Raw genomic sequence first — 21609 nt, forward strand, 5'->3', positions numbered from 1 at the left:
CTCAACTTCAAAGGTGATGAAGAATTCTCCAGTTTGTTGTGAATCAGTACATTGGATTGCATTCTTCTTTCAAGTTGTTTAGAAACAGTCTGGTTCAAATCAAGATCTGGAAAAATGTTGACAGTATCGTTGACTTGAAGTAGATCTCTTCTATTTCTTTTTAGAATGGTTTCAGCAGAAATTCTGATAAGATAAGATCTTGGTAAGAATTGCCTAATTATGTGAGCTTTGGCAGACCAACCTCCTTCAGGAAGTCTGAATCTAATTATACCACCATCAGATAGAGTAGACAGTTCTTTTGAATGTTGATCAAAATATCTTTTCTGACTCATTTTCTGTTGTTGCATTCTTTTAAAAAGATTTTGTTGTTCTTGATCAGGAAAATGTAATTGAGGTAATGTTGTTCTCAACACTCTGTTGTGCAACATTTGAGATGGGGATAAGCCTGTTGATAGAGGAGATGTTCTGTAATTGAGTAAAGCTAAGGAAAAATCAGAATCAGATTCTTTAGGTTTGCTAAGTAGCTGTTTCATGATGTGAACACCTTTCTCAGCTTTTCCACTTGATTGCAGACAGTGTGGGCTTGAAGTGACATGTTGAAAATTGTATTTCAATGAGAAATCATGCCATTCATGACTTGAGAAATAAGGGCCATTGTCAGACATTACTATACTGGGAATACCATGTCTGGCAAAAATCTCCTTGCATGCCTTTTTAACATTGTTGGATGTGATGTTCAGTTTCACTACCTCAGGAAAATTGGAAAAATAGTCAATGACTACAAGATAGTCTTTTCCAAAAAAGGTGAAAAAGATCAGCACCAACCTTGATCCATGGCGATGTTACTAGATCATGTGGTTGCAGTGGTTCTTTGCATTGCTGCATTTGATGGGATTGACAAGTTGAACATGACAAGATCATGTTCGAAATATCATTGTTGATACCAGGCCAATAGATAGACTGTCTGGCACATCTTCTACATTTCGCAATGCCTAGATGACCCTCATGTAATCTCGATAGCATTTCAGAACGCATGCTTTTTGGAATTATAATGCGATCTTATCTCGGCAGTATGCCATCTACAATAGTCAGTTCTGACTGAATGGATTGATATTGCGGACAATTGCCTTTGGGCCATCCTTTTTTTAAAAAAATAATTTTTATTCAAATTTTTGCATAATATCAACAACAAAAAAACAGATTTTTTTTTTTTACAAAGAACAGTCCCCCCCCGCACATACACAGCGGAAGAGATAAACTAACACCCATCATTCTCCCACAATATCTGCCCGTCCCTTCAATAGACAGGACAGAAACCAGCCACCCCCCCCGCGTATACACAGAAGAGGAAATGAATTAATGCCCGACATTGGCACAGAACAACTATGCCCGTCCCTTTAGTACAAAACAACAAAACATCCCCCCCTCCCCTCCCCCCTGGGTTGCTGCTGCTGCTGGCCTGTTTCTATCGTTCCGCCAGGAAGTCCAGGAATGGCTGCCACCTCCTGAAAAATCCCTGCACTGATCCCCTTAGGGCAAATTTCACCTTCTCTAGCTTGAGAAACCCTGCCATGTCGTTGACCCAGGCCTCCACGCTTGGGGGCCTCGCATCCTTCCACTGAAGAAGAATCCTCCGCCGGGCTACCAGGGACGCAAAGGCCAGAACACCGGCCTCTTTCACCTCCTGCACTCCCGGCTCCTCCGCAACCCCAAATACTGCGAGCCCCCAGCCCGGATTGACCCTGGATCCTACCACCCTCGACAACGTCCCTGCCACGCCCTTCCAAAATTCCCCCAATGCTGGACATGCGCAGAACATATGGGCATGGTTTGCTGGGCTCCCAGAGCACCTAATACACCTGTCCTCACTCCCAAAGAACCGGCTCATCCTTATTCCGGTCATGTGATCCCTGTGCAGCACCTTAAACTGTATCAGGGCAAGCCTCGCACAAGAAGAGGAGTTCACCCTCCCCAGGGCGTCCACCCACGTCCCCTCCTCAATCTCCTCACCCAGTTCCTCCTCCCATTTACCCCTCAGCTCCTCAACCGAGGCCTCGTCCATCTCCTGCATCACTTGTACGCCGCCGGGATCCTCCCCTCCCCAACCCACACCCCCGAGAGCACCCTGTCCTGGACCCGACGCGGCGGCAGCATGGGCCATCCTTCTTGAAGATGTTTAATAACTTTCATTAACGTGATATTTTTCTGTGTTTCAATACAAATTTGCTGAAATTTGACATCTGATACAGGTAGTAATTCTTTGAATAGCTGCAAATGTGAATCACTGTATTGATGGATTCTTCTTGGAGAATGTCAGTGTTGACTGACCTAGATAAAGTATCAACAATTACTAATGCTTTACCTGGTGTATAATTCAGTGTGAAATCATGGGCGGAATTCTCCGCTCCCGGGAAAAATCGGGAGGGCTGTCGTGAACTCGGCCGAGTTTCGCAACGGCTTCGGAGGCCGCTCCTCGCCCCCTATTCTCCCCTCCCGGTGGGGCTAGGAGCGACGCTACATAACTCTCGGCCGCGGGGGCGTCGCGCCAAGAATGACGTGCCCGGCGCACCTAATGACGTCAGCCGCGCAACCCGCGCATGCGCGGCTCATGTCACGACACTGACAGCTTGAACTCGCGCATGCGCGGTGGCCGCCTTTCCCCTCAGGTGCCCCGCAAGACGTGGCGGCTTGATCTTGCGGGGCGGTGGAGGGGAAATAGTGCGTCCGATTGAGGCGCCGGCCCGACGATCGGTGGGCACCGATCGTGGGCCTGTCCCCTCCTGAGCACAGTCGTGTGCTCATTCCCCAGTGACCAGGTGTGGTTGCCGCCGTCGTGAAATGGTCGCGAATGGTAGGCCGCTCGGCCCATCCGGGTCGGAGAATCGCCGGTCACCGCGAAAAACGACGAGCGGGGGGGAGGGGGGGGGGGGGGGAGAATCGCAGGGGGCGCGAAATTTGTCGGGGGGCCCTCCCGCGATTCTCCCACGCGGCGTGGGGAGCGGAGAATCGCGCCCCACATTTTCTCAATTTCATCATCAAACGTTGAAGTCTGGGAGTCATATCATTTAAGTTTCGTTCTATGATGTGTACTAGTGGACAATGGTCAGTTTCCACTGTGAATTTGGGTAGACCATATATGTAGTCGTGGAATTTGGAAATCCCCGTGACTAACCCAAGACACTCTTTTTCGATTTGGGCTCAGTGTCAGTCATCGATCTTGACGCATTGGCAATAAGAACCCAATTATCAAAACCGTCTTGTTGCAGTAAAACAGCACCAATGTCATTTTTACTTGCATCAGTTGGAACTTTGGTTGGTTTTGTAGGATCAAAGAATGATAAGCATGGAGCTTGTATCAATTGTTGTTTCAAATCAATGATGGGTGTAGATGAATTTTTTCTTAATCTAGGACGAACGTTCGGCACAACATCGTGGGCCTAAGGGCCTGTTCTGTGCTGTCTTTTTCTATGCTCTATGTTCTAAATTAGTCCATTCTGCAGTATGTTTGTCAGTCTAGATGAATTCTGTGTTCTTTCTGATCAATTGACGTAGATCAATTGTTTTTGCAGATGGATTTGAAATGAACTTTCCTAGAAAGTTGGCAAATCCAGGAAAGTGTAAGACAGCCTTCTTATCTTAGGGAATTTGCATTGCCTTGATAGCTTGCATTTTGTCTTGATCTGGTTTAATGCCTTCAGCCGTTATGTTGTCACCTAGGAATGTTAAAGATGAGGCCACAAACATGCACTTGGCCTTGTTTAACTTTAAACCATTGTTTTCCATTCTTTGAAAAACCTTCTGAAGACGCTTGATATGCTCTTCAGGTGTTGGTGACAAGACAATTATGTTGTCAACATAAACCCAAACTCCTTCTATGTTCTAGGTCATCTGTTCCATTGTTCTGTGAAAAATCTCAGAAGCAGATATGATACATAGAACATAGAACGATACAGCGCAGTACAGGCCCTTCAGCCCTCGATGTTGCACCGACATGGAAAAAAACTAAAGGCCATCTAACCTACACTATGCCCTTATCATCCATATGCTTATCCAATAAACTTTTAAATGCCCTCAATGTTGGCGAGTTCACTACTGTTGCAGGTAGGGCATTCCACGGCCTCACCACTCTTTGCGTAAAAAACCCACCTCTGACCTCTGTCCTATATCTATTACCCCTCAATTTAAGGCTATGTCCCCTCGTGCTAGACACCTCCATCCGCGGGAGAAGGCTCTCGCTGTCCACCCTATCTAACCCTCTGATCATTTTGTATGCCTCTATTAAGTCACCTCTTAACCTTCTTCTCTCTAACGAAAACAATCTCAAGTCCATCAGCCTTTCCTCATAAGATTTTCCCTCCATACCAGGCAACATCCTGGTAAATCTCCTCTGCACCCGTTCCAAAGCTTCCAAGTCCTTCCTATAATGAGGCGACCAGAACTGTACGCAATACTCCAAATGCGGCCGTACTAGAGTTTTGTACAACTGCAACATGACCTCATGGCTCCGGAACTCAATCCCTCTACCAATAAAGGCCAACACACCATAGGCCTTCTTCACAACCCTATCAACCTGGGTGGCAACTTTCAGGGATCTATGTACATGGACACCGAGATCCCTCTGCTCATCCACACTACCAAGAATTTTACCATTAGCCAAATATTCTGTATTCCTGTTATTCTTTCCAAAGTGAATCACCTCACACTTCTCCACATTAAACTCCATTTGCCACCTCTCAGCCCAGCTCTGCAGCTTATCTATGTCCCTCTGTAACCTGCAACATCCTTCCGCACTGTCTACAACTCCACCGACTTTAGTGTCGTCTGCAAATTTACTCACCCATTCTTCTGCGCCCTCCTCTAGGTCATTTATAAAAATGACAAACAGCAACGGCCCCAGAACAGATCCTTGTGGTACGCCACTCGTAACTGAACTCCATTCTGAACATTTCCCATCAACTACTACTCTCTGTCTTCTTTCAACTAGCCAATTTCTGATCCACATCTCTAAATCACCCTCAATCCCCAGCCTCCGTATTTTCTGCAATAGCCGACCGTGGGGAACCTTATCAAACACTTTACTGAAATCCATATACACCACATCAACTGCTCTACCCTCGTCTACCTGTTCAGTCACCTTCTCAAAGAACTCGATAAGGTTTGTGAGGCATGACCTACCCTTCACAAAACCATGCTGACTATCCCTAATCATATTATTCCTATCTAGATGATTATAAATCGTATCTTTTATAATCCTCTCCAAGACTTTACCCACCACAGACGTTAGGCTCACCGGCCTATAGTTACCGGGGTTATCTCTACTCCCCTTCTTGAACAAAGGGACCACATTTGCTATCCTCCAGTCCTCTGGCACTATTCCTGTAGCCAATGATGACCTAAAAATCAAAGCCAAAGGCTCAGCAATCTCTTCCCTGGCTTCCCAGAGAATCCTAGGATAAATCCCATCAGGCCCCGGGGACTTATCTATTTTCACCTTGTCCAGAATTGCCAACACTTCTTTCCTACGCACCTCAATGCCATCTATTCTAATAGCCTGGGTCTCAGCATTCTCCTCCACAATATTATCTTTTTCCTGAGTGAATACCGACGAAAAGTATTCATTTAGTATCTCGCTTATCTCCTCAGCCTCCACACACAACTTCCCACCACTGTCCTTGACTGGCCCTACTCTTACCCTAGTCATTCTTTTATTCCTGACATACCTATAGAAAGCTTTTGGATTTTCCTTGATCCTACCTGCCAAAGACTTCTCATGTCCCCTCCTTGCTCGTCTTAGCTCCCTCTTTAGATCCTTCCTCGCTTCCTTGTAACTATCAAGAGTCCCAACTGAAACTTCACGCCTCATCTTCACATAGGCCTCCTTCTTCCTCTTAACAAGAGATTCCACTTCTTTGGTAAACCACGGTTCCCTCGCTCGACCCCTTCCTCCCTGCCTGACTGGTACGTACTTATCAAGAACATGCAATAGCTGTTCCTTGAACAAGCTCCACATATCCAGTGTGCCCAACCCTTGCAGCCTACTTCTCCAACCTACACATCCTAAGTCATGTCTAATGGCATCATAATTGCCCTTCCCCCAGCTATAACTCTTGCCCTGCGGGGTATACTTATCCCTTTCCATCACTAACGTAAAGGTCACCGAATTGTGGTCACTGTTTCCAAAGTGCTCACCTACCTCCAGATCTAACACCTGGCCTGGTTCATTACCCAAAACCAAATCCAATGTGGCCTCGCCTCTTGTTGGCCTGTCAACATATTGTGTCAGGAAACCCTCTTGCACACATTGTACAAAGAACGACCCATCTAATGTACTCGAACTATATCTTTTCCAGTCAATATTTGGAAAGTTAAAGTCTCCCATAACAACTACCCTGTTACTTTCGCTCTTTTCCAGAATCATCTTCGCCATCCTTTCCTCTACATCCCTAGAACTATCAGGTGGCCTATAGAAAACTCCCAACAGGGTGACCTCTCCTTTCCTGTTTCTAACCTCAGCCCATACTACCTCGGAGGAAGAGTCCCCATCTAGCATCCTTTCCGCCACCGTAATACTGTCCTTGACTAGCAGCGCCACACCTCTCCCTCTTTTGCCCCCTTTTCTGAGCTTACTAAAACACCTAAACCCCGGAACCTGCAACAACCATTCCTGTCCCTGCTCTATCCATGTCTCTGAAATGGCCACAACATCGAAGTCCCAGGCAGGGCCGGCTCAAGGCACCGGCAACTCGGGCAGTCGCCCGGGGCGCCATGTGCTAGGGGGCGCCAGAGACTCGGGTCCCGCGCATGCGCAGTTGGGCCGGCGCCAACCAGCGCATGCGCGGTGGCCGCACTCCCCCAGGGTGGCCGCACTCCCCCAGGGTGGCCGCACTCCCCCAGGGCGGGCCCCCCCGCCTCGGGTCCTTCCCCCCGCCCCCGCCTCGGGTCCGTCCCCCCGCCCCCCCCTCGGGTCCGCCCCGCCCCCGCTCGGTCCGCTCCCCCCCTCGGTCTGCTCCCCCCCCCCGCGGGTTCCCCCCCCCCCCTCTCGGCCCCGCCCCCCCTCTCGGCCCCCCCCCCTTCTCGGCCCCCCCCCCCCCCCCAAGGGCGCCGAAGTTCAGCTTGCCCGGGGCGCCAGCAACCCTAGGGCCGGCGCTGGTCCCAGGTACCAACCCATGCTGCCAGTTCCCCTACCTTATTTCGTATACTCCTGGCATTGAAGTAGACACACTTCAAACCACCTACCTGAACACTGGCACCCTCCTGCGAAGTCAAATCTGTGCTCCTGGCCTCTATACTCTCAATCTCCCGTACCCCAAAACTACAATCCAGGTTCCCATGCCCCTGCTGAATTAGTTTAAACCCCCCCCAAAGAGCACTAACAAATCTCCCCCCCAGGATATTGGTGCCCCTCAGGTTCAGATGTAGACCATCCTGTCTATAGAGGTCCCACCTTCCCCAGAAAGAGCCCCAGTTATCCAGAAATCTGAATCCCTCCCGCCTGCACCATCCCTGTAGCCACGTGTTTAATTGCTCTCTCTCCCTATTCCTCATCTCACTATCACGTGGCACGGGCAACAACCCAGAGACAACAACTCTGTTTGTTCTCGCTCTGAGCTTCCATCCTAGCTCCCTAAAGGCCTTCCTGACATCCTTGTCCCCTTTCCTACCTATGTCGTTAGTGCCAATGTGGACTACGACTTGGGGCTGCTCCCCCTCCCCCTTAAGGACCCAGAAAACACGATCCGAGACATCACGTACCCTTGCACCTGGGAGGCAACATACCAAACGTGAGTCTCTCTCGCTCCCACAAAATCTCCTATCTGTGCCCCTGACTATTGAGTCCCCAATTACTAATGATCTACTCCTTTCCGCCCTTCCCTTCTGAGCAACAGGGACAGACTCCATGCTAGAGGCCCGTACCCCATGGCTTACCCCTGGTAAGTTATCCCCCCAACAAGTATCCAAAACGGTATACTTGTTACTCAGGGGAACGACCGCAGGGGGTCCCTGCACTGACTGCTTCTTCCCAGTCCCTCTTACAGTTACCCGTCTATCTCCAGTCTTTGGTGTAACTACTTCCCTGAAGCTCCTATCTATGACCCCCTCTGCCTCCCGAATGATCCGAAGTTCATCCAGCTCAAGCTCCAGGTCCCTAACACGGTTTTTGAGGAGCTGGAGTTGGGTGCACTTCCCACAGATGAAATCAGCAGGGACACTGACGGCGTCCCTCACCTCAAACATTCTGCAGGAGGAGCATTGTACTGCCTTCCCTGACATCACTTCTAGATTTAAAAAAAAACAAGAAAAAGAAAAAGAAAGGAAGAGCTTACCTGATATTACCTCAAACCCTGCTGCCGCTGAAAGGTAAGCAAATTTAAAGGCACTCACTCACCTTCACGACAGGCCCCTGCTCCCGCTTCCCAACAACCGAGGATTTTTTTTGGTTAGAGGAGGAGGTAGGGTGGGAAACACTGACGAAGTGTTTCGGGTTTAACTGTCACTTGACAACAGCCCCTCCAAGAACTCAGCGTCAATTTGAGCACAGCAAGCTCCCATAAACCACCTGTGCTAATGATGTGACATTCCACGTTCTTGCTCTCAGTTGAGGGAATGAAGATTGGCTCAGGCACCAGGGTGGACACTATTGATCTTCAAAATGATGCCACGGGAGTTCAGGTAATACCTCACCCAAGAGACTGTGCCTCTGACAGTGCAGCATTCCCCCTTTACTGACAACCGGAGTGTCAGGTTGCATTTTGTGTTTTAAGTGCCAAGAGTGGGCCTCGAATCCACAGCCTGTTGACTAGAAGACAAAAACGCTACCAGTGACATGGGCGCATGTTGCACTCATGGAGTCTGCGTTGCTGTGGCAACACACCCTTTTTACAAGTGTGTTGTGACCTGGAGCTATGAACAGTGATGGTAGAGGCTCCAATTCCTTTCCCGCACATGTCTGTCCAGGAAGCTCTCCCGCTCTCAATGCCTCCCACTGGTGCGTGTCAGAAGGATTTTGCAGACTGATATTCAGCCTGTTTGGCCGCGTTATGGGGTGCCGGAGCTTGGGCGCGATTCTCCATTCCCCACGCCAGGTGGGAGAATCGCGGGAGGGCCGAGCGACTCATTTCAGGCCCCCCTGGCGCCCCCCGCGATTCTCCCACCCACCGCTCGAAAGAATCGGCGGTCGCCGTTTTTCACGGCGACCGGCGATTCTCCGGCCCGGATGGGCCGAGCGGCCTGACGTTCGCGACCGTTTCACGACGGCGGCAACCACACCTGGTCGCTGCCGTCGTGAACATGGGCGCCAAAGGTGAATTTGAAGCTTGTGGGGGGCGGAGAGGGGAGTGAGCACCACGGGCGTGATCGGGAGGGGACTGGCCCGCGATCGGTGCCCACCGATCATCGGGCCGGCGTCTCAATGGGACGCACTCTTTCCCCTCCGCCGCCCCACAAGATCAAGCCGCCATGTGTTGCGGGGCAGCGGAGGGGAAGACGGCCACCGCGCATGCGCGGGTTTGAGCCGTCAGCCGTCGTGACATCAGCCGCGCATGCGCGGGTTGGAGCTGGCCAACCTGCGCATGCACGGCTGACGTCACATAGGCGCCGCCATCGCGTCAAGGCCCGGCGACCGAGAATAACGGAGCGCCACTCCTATCTCCCCGGGTGGGGGTGAATACGGTGAGAGGAGCGGCCTCCGAGGTCGATTTTTCCCGGGAGCGGAGAATTCCGCCCCTTGTGTCTCAGAGATAGGGGGACACTGCCCACTCTGCCACAATCTCCATCAGCAGTAACCACGCAAGCATTTAAGACTCAGTTAGATAGTGAATGCAGGAAAGGTTGGATAGGGAACATGGAGTTAGAAATACTGTCTGAGTGGAAATAAACTGCTGTGTGTCCTGACAATACTACATGGCCAGCGATGTTATTTGCATGTGCGCAGAAATCCAAGCATCTGGTTGATGTTTGGGGAAAGTGTGACACCATTTTACAAGGAGTGACAGGAACATTTCAGAATCGTTACTAAATGCTGATACTTGAACTCGCTTTATTGATTTCTGTCGTCTCACAATTTATCAGCACTGTGAACATACGTTGCGAAATTCAGTGATCGCAACCCTTCAGTCAAGATAGGAAAGAAAGCTATGGTAATGTCTGTGGTAGCATGACTAGGGGTATTACGGTACCTGGGAGTGTGAGCTACCATTGGTGCAGAGGACTCGCTGCCCATTGGCCCAGGTATCGTGTGCCTCTCAGCCGATTGGCTGAGAGGAAGGTAGCTCCGCCTACTAGGCGGGATATAAGAAACCGTGTTCCCCGGCAGCCAGACATTCTTCTGTACGTCTGCTGCTGGGTCCACTTCTTGCGAATTAAAGCCTTTCGTTCGGACTTCATCTACGTTTCGTGTCCATTGATTGTGCATCAATTTAATTCGCAAGATTTTAAAGGATGGAGCTTCGCATCAAGCCGGAGTGTCTTCGACTCAGCCCTCACGCAGCGAATGCAACAGCACCATTTAAGCACTGACTGGCTTGCTTCAATAGTTACCTGAGTACAGCCGAAAACGTCCCGACGAGGGAACAGAAATTGCACATTCTCAACTCGTGCGTCAGCACCGCCGTGTACAGGCTCATAGAGGACACGACAGACTACGACGCGGCTTACTTAAAGGACATTTCATACGGCCGGTGAACCAAGTCTACGCTCGGCACTTACTTGCCACGAGGCAGCAGTTACCTGGTCATGTCATAGAATTTACAGTGCAGAAAGAGGCCATTCGGCCCATCGAGTCTGCACCGGCTCTTGGAAAGAGCACCCTACCCAAGATCAACACCTCCACCCTATCCCCATAACCCAGTAACCCCACCCAACACTAAGGGCAATTTTGGACACTAAGGGCAATTTATCATGGCCAATCCACCTAACCTGCACATCTTTGGACTGTGGGAGGAAACCGGAGCACCCGGAGGAAACTCACCGCACAGACAGTGACCCAAGCCGGAATCGAACCTGGGATCCTGGAGCTGTGAAGCATTGGTGCTATCTACAATGCTACCGTGCTGGTGAGTCTCTGGACGAATTTTACCATGCCCTCCTCGTGCTGGGGAGGAACTGCGGCTGCCCACAGGTGTCTGCTGCAGATCCGCCAAAGACTGTTAGAGAGAGAGACTTTAAGCCTCACCGAGGCATGGACCCACGCCTCCTCCCTAGATGTTGCAAATCGGAAAGCTCATGCGTATGCCCCCTACCGCACGGCGGCCCCCTGGGCAGCGTGGAACGCGACCTCCCTCACCCCCACCAACTCGGACCCCCCCCCAGGCCTGCACCGCAGGGTGCCCCGAAAAACCCACGGGGCACCGCTGCTATTTCTGCAGCCAGGCAAAGCACCCCCATCAGCGCTGCCCGGCCCACTCCGCAACCTGCGAGGGCTGCGGCAAGAAGGACCACTTTGTGGCCGTCTGCGAATCTAAAGCGGTCGCTGCGGCCCCGAGCAGTGACCGCGGGTCCTCCCCCCCGCTCTCCTCAGGGGCCCCATGCGGCCCGCGGACCTCGCTGCCACCGCCCCCCACCACCACGTGCGATCCCCGGGCGCCGCCATTTTGGACCCCCGACCCCACGTGCGGGGAACGGGCGCCGCCATTTTGTCCACACCCACCATGTGCGGCAGACAGGCGCCGCCATCTTGGATCGGCACCAAGGACCCCGCAGGTGACTACTCCCTGCCTGATGACGACTCGGAGTTTCTGCCACGACTCGCCTCAGTCACACTGGACCAGTCGCGACCTCGCACCCTATCCACAGCGACGACAAACATCCTCCTCAACGGCCTCGAGACAAGCTGCCTGCTGGTCTCCGGGAGCACAGAGAGTTTCGTCCACCCCGCCATGGTAAGACGATGCGCTCTTCCTGTTGACCCGGTCAAACAAAAAAATCGCTCTGGTCTCCGGTTCACACTCGGTACAGATCACGGGGTGCTGCATAGCGGACCTCACGGTCCAGGGGAGGGAGGTTAAAAACTACAAGCTATTCGTCCTCCCTCACCTCTGCGCAGCAGCACTCCTGGGGTTAGACTTCCAGTGCAACCTCCAGAGCTTAACATTCAAATTCGGCGGCCCTGTGCCCCCCCTTACTGTCTGCAGCCTCGCGGCCCTCAAGGTCGACCCCCCATCCTTGTTTGCAAACCTCACCCCGGATTGCAAACCCGTCGCCACCAGGAGCAGATGGTACAGTGTCCAGGACCGGACCTTCATCAGGTCCGAAGTCCAAAGGCTTCTGAAGGAAGGGGTTATTGAGGCTAGCAACAGCCCCTGGCGAGCACAACTGCTGGTGGTAAAGACCGGGAAGAAGAATAGGATGGTCATAGACTACAGTCAGACCATCAACAGGTTTACGCAGATGGATGCATACCCTCTCCTACGTATCTCCGACCTGGTCAACAGGATCGCGCAGTACAAGGTCTTCTCCACGGTGGACCTCAAGTCCGCCTACCATCAGCTCCCCATCCGCGCGAGTGACCGAAAGTACACTGTGCTCGAAGCGGATGGGTGACTCTACCACTTTTTAAGGGTTCCCTTTGGTGTCACAAACGGGGTCTCGGTCTTCCAAAGGGAGATGGACCGAATGGTCGACCAATACGGTTTACGGGCAACCTTCCCCTATCTCGATAGCGTCACCATCTGCGGCCACGATCAGCAGGACCACAACACCAACCTCCGAAAATTCCTCCGAACCGCAAAACACCTGAATCTGACCTACAACAAGGACAAACACGTGTTTAACACTGACCGTCTAGTCATCCTCGGCTACGTAGTGCGCAACGGAGTAATAGGGCCCAACCCGGAATGCATGTGCCCCCTGATGGAGCTCCCCCTCCTCCACTCCCTCAAAGCCCTCAAGTGCTGTTTGGGCTTCTTTTCATATTACGCCCAGTGGGTCCCCAATTACGCCGACAAAGCCCGTCCCCTCATCCAATCAGCCACATTCCCCCTGTTGATGGAGGCCCGCCAGGCCTTTAGCCACATCAAAGCAGACATTGCAAAGGCCACGATGCGAGCTATCGACGTGTCCCTCCCCTTCCAAGTCGAGAGCGACGCGTGCAATGTAGCTCTTGCAGCCAGCCTCAACCAAGCGGGCAGGCCCGTGGCCTTCTTCTCCCGTACCCTCCATGCTTCCGAAATTCGCCACTCCTCGGTCGAAAAGAAAGCACAGGCCATAGTAGAAGCTGTGCGACATTGGAGGTACTATCTGGCCAGCAGGAGGTTCACCCTCCTCACAGACCAACGGTCAGTGGCCTTCATGTTCGACAACGCACAGAGGGGCAAGATAAAGAACGACAGGATCTTGCGGTGGAGGATCGAACTGTCCACCTACAACTACGACATCTTGTATCGACCTGGGAAGCTAAACGAGCGTCCCGATGCCCTGTCCCGCGTCATCTGTGCCATTGCACAAGTGGACCGCCTTCGAACCCTCCACGCGGACCTCTGCCACCGGGGGGTCACCCGCTTTTTCCACTTTATAAAGACCCGCAACCTGCCCTACTCCATCGAGGAGATCAGGACTGTGACCAGGGACTGCCACATCTGCACGGAGTGCAAACCGCACTTCTACCGCCCCGAGCAAGCGCATCTGATAAAGGCTTCCCGCCCCTTTGAACGTCTCAGTATGGACTTCAAAGGTCCCCTCATCTCCAACAACCGCAACACGTACTTCCTCAACGTGATTGATGAGTACTCCCACTTCCCGTTCGCCATCCCCTGCCCTGACATGACCACAACCACCATCATTAAAGCCCTACACACCATTTTCTCTCTGTTCGGTTTCCCCGCTTACATTCATAGCGATAGGGGGTCCTCCTTTACGAGTGACGAGCTGCGTCAATTCCTGCTTAGCAGGGGAATCGCCTCCAGCAGGACGACCAGTTACAATCCCGGGGTAACGGACAGGTCGAGAGGGAGAGTGGTACGGTTTGGAAGACCGTCCAGCTAGCCCTTCGGTCCAGAAATCTCCCAGTCTCCCGCTGGCAAGAGGTCCTCCCAGACGCCCTCCACTCAATCCGGTCACTTCTTTGCACATCTACCAATCAAACGCCTCACGAGCGCCTTCTTGTTTTTCCCAGGAAGTCTTCCTCAGAGACCCCGCTCCCAACCTGGCTGGCTACACCCGGGCCCATCCTGCTCCGGAAACATGTGCGGGTGCACAAGTCGGACCTGTTGGTCGAAAGAGTCCAGCAGTATGCGTATGTGGAGTATCCCGACGGCCAACAGGACACGGTCTCCCTACGGGGCCTGGCACCCGCCGGATCCCCCCCCCCAACCCCAACTGCCCCCGGCAGGCGCCCCCCCCACCCCCAGCCCCACCGACACCTTCACACGCGCTGCCTAGTGGGCAGGATGACCCTCCCCGGCCTCACTCCTGCTAGCTCCGACTAGGGGTACGGACACAACCGCAAGAACAGGATCATCGCTCCCGGAGTCACGGAACACCACCACTCCAACGTCGCCGGCACAACTCCGCAGGTCGCACAGGACATTCAAGGCACCAGATCGGCTGATCGAATCCATGTGAACTGCTGATGGACTCTTGTTTTTGCTTGTTCTCTATTTTTTTTCCCCATTTCCCAGACTGTACATAGTTACTGTGTTCTGTATTTTGTAAATAGTTGCGGGCCAGCAGGCAGCCATCAATGAAATGGTACGATCTAACATCTCTAGTCATATTACCAGTCTCTCACATACTCACGGGACCCCCCCCCCTCCATATCCGCATTCCCCGTACACACACACACACCCCCGTTCCTTTCTCAATAGAGGGTGAATGTGGTAGTATGATATGGGGTATTACGGTACCTGGAAGCGTGAGCTGCCATTGGAGTAGAGGACTCGCTTCCCATTGGCCAGGTATCGTGTGCCTCTCAGCCGATTGGCTGAGAGGAAGGTAGCTCCGCCTACAAGGCGGGATATAAGAAACCGTGTTCCCCGGCAGCCAGCCATTCTTCTGTACGTCTGCTGCCGGGTCCACTTCTTGCGAATTAAATCCTTTCGTTTGGACTTCATCTACGTTTCGTGTCCATTGATTGTGCATCAATGTCGATCTGAATTCAGTCATTCTAATGGTTTAATGGAGGGGCAGAATCTTGCCTTAAAATGGTTGCATATTCTGTCACGTTCTCAAATTCCCTTAGTTTAAGAAGGATCAATGAATTAATGATGGTGCAGAGCTAAATATGATATGGCAAAGTACTGACAGCCACTTTATTTCGATGCAAAGTATGTAGTTTCTGGAAGTAAATGAGCTGGGTTCATGTCACATATTGTTCTCTATAAAGATGGCAACCACACACACATGCCCTGCTGCACATTGCACCTGATAAAGATGGCAACCACACACATGCTCTGCTGCACATTGCCCCGATAAAGATGGCAACCACACACATTCCCTGCTGCACATTGCCCTTGATAAAGATGGCAACCACACACATGCTCTGCTGCACATTGCCCCTGATAAAGATGGCAACCACACACATGCCCTGCTGCACATTACCCTCATTAAGATGGTGATCGCTCACATGCCCTGCTGCACATTGCCCTCATAAAGATGATGATTGCACATTGCCCTCATAAAGATGGTGACCATGATGTGTTATCTGTGTTGGTCTAACTGCAACTGCAACTGGATGCAGTAAAACGAGAAACAGGTTTCCAACACAGGAGATGGTCCAACACTGTTTTATTGAACCTGTTGATTGCTGTACATAATCTGCTGTGGGTTGACACTCTATTAACCTAACTGATAACCTCCTACTGTCTTGACCAAACTAGCGCTCTACCACATGGTGATGATATTCATTGGCCTGTGCACTGTGACTATCTCCCGCGCCATGTCCTGTGAGAGAAGGAGAGAAGCCCACAGGGCATTAAGGCCCTGTGGGCTTTATAGCGGTGGTGTCCTGTCTGGTGATTGGTTGTTCTGTGTAGTGTGTGTTCATTGGTTATCCTGTGTGTCAATCACTCCCTGTCTGCATCTCATGATATACATGAGTGGATATTATGACAGACCACACATGCCCTGCTGCACATTGCCCTCATAAAGATGGTGACCACACACATACCCAACTGCACATTGCCCTCATAATGATGGTGGCCCCACACATGCCCTACTGCACATTGCCACCTAAATAAATTGTGATTGCACATGCAACTGCACATGTACAACGTTGGCAGCAAATGTAGCCAAAATAATCACCAACTTGAACTGGTCGAGCTGAATGGACTGTTTTGCTGTTGAATCTGTTCCTAATGCCCTTTTTATGAATTTAAGTCACCTGGTCCCTACTGCGGTGTTCAATTGTTCTGTGTTTGATTATGTGAGTTTGTTTACAATCAATACTCACTGTGTTTGATTATGATGTGGAGATGCCGGCGTTGGACTGGGGTAAGCACAATAAGAAGTCTTACAACACCAGGTTAAAGTCCAACAGGTTTGTTTCAAATCACTAGCTTTCGGAGCGCAGCCCCTTCCAGTCACCTGTGGAAGGAGCTGCGCTCCGAAAGCTAGTGATTTGAAACAAACCTGTTGGACTTTAACCTGGTGTTGTAAGACTTCTTACCTTGTGTTTGATTAGTTAAACCTGGGGTGTGAACTCAGAGCAAAGTCAACCAAGCTGCAGAAAGAACTGGAAACACGAATGTAGATGTTTTGTGAACTGCTGAGTTATTTCAAAGCACAGTGCTTACATCACATTGAAATGAGGACAATCATTGCACAGAAAATCTAAAACACCTACTGGTCTGACCTCAACCTTATGGATTGTCCAATACCAACCAAACAAAAACATCAACAGCAACAACCTCCCAACATATTCCCTGAATTTTTCTTATAATCATTCTGCAAATCAGTCAGAAATGGAAAGGAAGGGGTGACTTACATGTTTTGTCTTGAAATATTGGGCATCAAAAGCTGCTTTGCTGCTTTCCCTCTGTTCCTGTTTGAATAAAAATAGAGATTTTAATGCTTGAGCGAGGGACATGTTGCGGCAATTTAGCGTGGCTAAACCCCTACCCTGCACATCTTTGGGTTGTGGGGGCAAAACCCATGCAAACATGGGGAGAATGTGCAAATGGACAGTGACCCAGAGCCGGGATCGAAACTGGGACCTTAGCACCGTGAAACGGCAATGCTAACCAATGCGAGACCGTGCTGCCCTAGAAGAGAAGGTTGAAGGGAGATTTTGGTGGCGATGTTCAAAATCATGAGGGGTGTGCTTAGAGTAGATAGGAGGACCAGAATGCACCAATTTAAGGTAAGTGGCAAAAGTAGCTATGGTGACAAGAGGGAAAGCTTTTTTTATGCGACGAATGGTTGGGGTGTGGACTGCATGGCCCAAGAATGTGGTGGAGACAGATTAAAAAGAGAATTGGATGATTATCAAAGAAGAAAAAAATAGTTGAGCTCTGAGGAAGTTGGGTGAGTGGGATTAGATTAGGTGAGTTACTATTGCAGAGAGCTAGCATGGACACCTCCTCTTGTGCAGTAACTACTCTTTTGGTTCTTTGGGCTAATGGCCTCACCTCATCAGTCTGTTGCTTGATGGCATATTTTGTCAGAGTTGCCCAGACCTGCATGAAGGTTTTTGACGCTTCGCGGAAATACATGCAGACCCGACACATCAAAACCACTTTCTTCGCCAATCGCCAGAACAGAGGATGTTTCTGCAAAGAGCAGGATGGGAACTTAAAAGACAAACAAATAAGAGCATCTGCTGTGCTGGAACTACAGAACACAGAGCAGGAATGAACCTTGACCCTGGCTGGGCCCAGCGAACAGTAATCGTGCAGGACCACCCACACGTTACACACTGATTACACAAAGGATAGAAATAAATTGTCCTAATATAGCACCCTTCATGAGGACATCCCCGTGAACCTTCCAGCCAATGAAGTAATTCTCACGTGTGGTCTCTGCTGGAATGGCAGAAAAGCAGCAGCCAACTTGTGCGCAGGAAACTCCCACAAACAGTACAGAGATAGCGAGCAGATAAATCTGTTTTGGGGATGTTGAGCGAGGGACACCTTCACCGGTTTTCACCTAAGTGGGGCCCTCTCACTTGAAAGCGAAGATGGGTCTAATTTGAATGTCCCATCTGACACCACCTTCGACAGTACAGCATTTCCTCAGTACCGGGTTGGGAATTCCAGCATGAATCATGTGCCCAAGTCCCTGGATTGTGGCTTGAACCCATTACCTTCAGACTCAGAGGCGACAGCATCCCACCTCTCTGTTATGACCCCCACAAGGACCACGGGAAAACCACTGTTGGTCTCCCCATAGGACCCGTGGAGTGCGAGCTTCCCAGATAGCGAGCGAAGGCCACCCAGCTCTAGCCCATTGCAAACTAACATAAAAACTGGCCCAAAGCAGGGCCTGGTGTGGTTAGTTCTCCCAGCAAGGACTGTACTGGGAGCAAGTTGCTGCATTGAGCAGAATATTGTAAACAATTAAATAAACCTCTGCCCTCTTACCGCTGGTTTCCTCAAGTTACTAAACACTCGAATGACTGGAAGTGGGATTTGCATTGACTGCCACTCTGCACATTCATATATCATCTGTGAAATATATAAACTGAATAATATTTACCTCTCATCTCACCAGTATTTCTCAGTCCAACTAATAGAAGGGCAGAGCTGAGCGTGGGGCTAGATGCAAAAAGGGTGTACAGTTCTCATCATATCGTTTGACCTTTGGGTTATGCTACAGTGAGATATTAGCTAGCTTGGGTGCACCCTGAACATCAGACATTATGGGACCACTTGTGGGAGTGACTGACACTGATATATCTGAAGAGAAATCTGCAGCAGACTTGCATCTAAAAAAACAATCACTTCCTTTAAGGGTCATGCTCAGCAGGCGATCTCTGGGACTCCTAAATGAGCCGAACTGTAAGTGGAGCTTCACCAAAACTCCCATTATTCAGACCTGGACAAGTCACACACCATCCTGACTAGGAAATATGTTGGTCATTCTTTCACTGTCACTGGGTCAAAATCCTGGAACTCTCTTCCTAACAGCACTGTGGGTGTACCTACACCACATGGACTGCAGCGGTTCAAGAAAGCAGCTCACCACCACCTTCGCAAGGGTAAATAGGGGTGGGCAATAAATGCTGATGTAGCCAGCAATGCTCAATCCCACAAAAACATTTAAAAAATGAAGTGTTGCATTTTCAATTTACACATTCAGATTTCACCATACACCACCCCTTTTCCCTCCCTCCACCAAATCACGGAGTGAAAAAGCGAGGGCCCGGGGCCTCCATGACCAGCGATACAGTCTTAACTAGATTTACGATCAAATGAGCAAAATCACTGACTTCATCCTTTGCCTCTGCAGCATCGTGCGCGAAATCCTATGGAAGACAAAACGAGTCAAAGCTCAATAAAAATCTTATTCAAGTCAGAAATGCAATTTACTTGTACTCCATGAGGAGAGGGGGGGGGGTGGGAGGGGTGGGGGGGAAGTGGGAGAGGGGAGCAGGGGGATGGGGGGAAGAGGGTGAAGGAGGGGGAAGGAGGAGGGGGGGGGAATCATATACCGATCCAGAGGGCAATGAAATGTACATAGAGTTAGTTAAATGCAGGACAAAATAAACCTCTCTGTAAAATAAAGTAAATTAGCGCGGGCAAGAAAAATGTAATGTATATAAATAACAACTGTTTATATATATGAGAAAAACCAATCAAAAGATTTTCAAAAACAAAAATTGTTTTTAAATTTAGTTTTATTGGTATACTCAAAAGAATATAAGACACGCTTTGTGCCCCTTTAAAGGGTGGTTCTTTAGTTAATTAGTTAATTTTGCTCAAAATTGTGTAAAGTACTAACAGACACAGGAATTGAGTCAGGAGATATATACCAGTAATGTTGCACTCTGTGAATAAATCTATTCAAAGTAAAAGACTGGGTCTAGTTTCTTCCTTCACAAATTGGCTATCAGGAGTCAGGAGCTTAACACCCTTATCCCCATTCTCTCCACAGCACCTTTAACTTGCTCAACACTAATTAAAATTCTAACTTTCCTGCGTTCTGATGAAAAGTCACAGACCTGCAATGTTATTCAGTTCCTCTCTTCACAAATGCTGCCAGACCCATTGGGTATTTCTAGCTACTGTATAATGTATTGTAAATTGCATTGTGCAGGAGGCTGCCATACATACATATACCAGCAGAGGGAGTCTGCTAGGATCCATGTTTAATAGTTTGTGTAGTTCTAACTCCAAACAGCTCTGAATATATAACTGCTTCTGACCCAAGATCCACTGACCAATGTTATCTGTTTTTATTTCATAGATTTTTACTTCATGGGAAAGCTGGTGGTAATATCATGGGCATTGGAAACCAATGATGATTTCTCAGTCACATTACTGAGACTAGATTGATATTCCAGATTTTATTAACTGAATTTAAATTCCACCAACTACCGTGGTGGGATTTGAACCTGTGTCTCCAGATCATTAGCCTGGGCCTCTGGATTACTAGACCAACGATATTACTGCTACATCTCCATCTCCCCATATTGCCATCCACAAATATGCAAATGCTTCAATCTGCCAATTTGATGGGCTGAATGGCAGACTTCTGCATTGTAAATGTTCTAGGATATTCCAGGGGCCCAGGGAGGGAGGGAGGCCGATGTTCTGGCCTTCTCTCCCTGGTGGCCCGGACGTGGATTTTGCTGGGATGGAAGGACTCGGAGCCCCCAAAGTCAGGAGTGTGGGTCAGCGACATGGCAGGGTTTCTCAGTCTGGAAAAGATTAAGTTTGCCTTGAGAGGATCAATACAGGGATTCGCCTGGAAGTGGCAGCCGTTCATCGACTTCTTCAAGGAAAATTGAACGTCAGCAACAAGGTGGGAGAGGGAAAAGGGAGTGGAGGTGGAAAATGGGAGGCATAGTCATGTAAGTGGTGGGGTGTACGGGGAGTGGTGGGGGGGGGGGGGGTAGAGGGAGTGATGGGGGGGTAGGGGGAGTTGTGGGAGTAGGGGGAGTGGTGGGGGGAAGGGGGAGTGGTGGGGGGATAGGGGAAGTGGTGGGGGGGAGGATGCAGGGAAGGGCAAGTGAGGAGAGAAACAACAACTTTGAATGATCGACACTCAAAAAATATTTAGAACGCAACAATTTAGCATAACTTTAACTCTGAAACTCTCCTCGCAACCCCGGGGCTCTGAGTTCCCCTGTCTCCACTCAGCGCACTCTGGTAGACATTGTCAGTGGGAGGTGAAGAAATAGGGTGCAGGGAGTGGTGGGAGGGCAGGGGGAGTGTGAGGGGTAGGGGGAGTGGTGGGGGGTAGGGGGAGTGTGGGGGGTAGGGGAGTGGTGGGGGTAGGAGGAGTGGTGGGGGATGGGAGGAGTGGTGGAGGGGCAGGCGGAGTAGTGGGTTGGCAGGCGGAATGGTGGGGGACGGTGAGAGTGGTGGGAGGGGGGCATAGGCAATCTCATTCCAATGTCTGACACGTCCGAAAGATCCCCTTTCTCGGGCTGGAGGCCAGCAATTTTGATTTATTGAGGCTCTGATCATTGCAATCTGCAGGACTTTCACATTGCCGACAAGGCTGGGATTGTCACTT

The 21609-nt window shown here is 50.3% G+C and overlaps 1 protein-coding gene across 1 annotated transcript in view; it reads right to left on the minus strand.

The window, feature by feature from the left end:
• The window catches only part of LOC119962279 (cyclic nucleotide-binding domain-containing protein 2-like), a 150239-nt gene that overhangs the window by 123685 nt on the left and 4945 nt on the right, over positions 1 to 21609 (minus strand). The window contains exons 2-4 of the mRNA XM_038790267.1: positions 19358 to 19393; positions 17559 to 17699; positions 16916 to 16972 (exon numbers count right to left, since the gene is read on the minus strand). Of these exons, the coding sequence (XP_038646195.1) occupies positions 16916 to 16972; positions 17559 to 17699; positions 19358 to 19393 (234 nt within the window). The remainder of the gene's footprint in view (positions 1 to 16915; positions 16973 to 17558; positions 17700 to 19357; positions 19394 to 21609) is intronic.

This window comes from Scyliorhinus canicula, chromosome 2 (assembly GCF_902713615.1).
Source record: "Scyliorhinus canicula chromosome 2, sScyCan1.1, whole genome shotgun sequence".
NCBI classification, from domain to species: domain Eukaryota; kingdom Metazoa; phylum Chordata; class Chondrichthyes; order Carcharhiniformes; family Scyliorhinidae; genus Scyliorhinus; species Scyliorhinus canicula.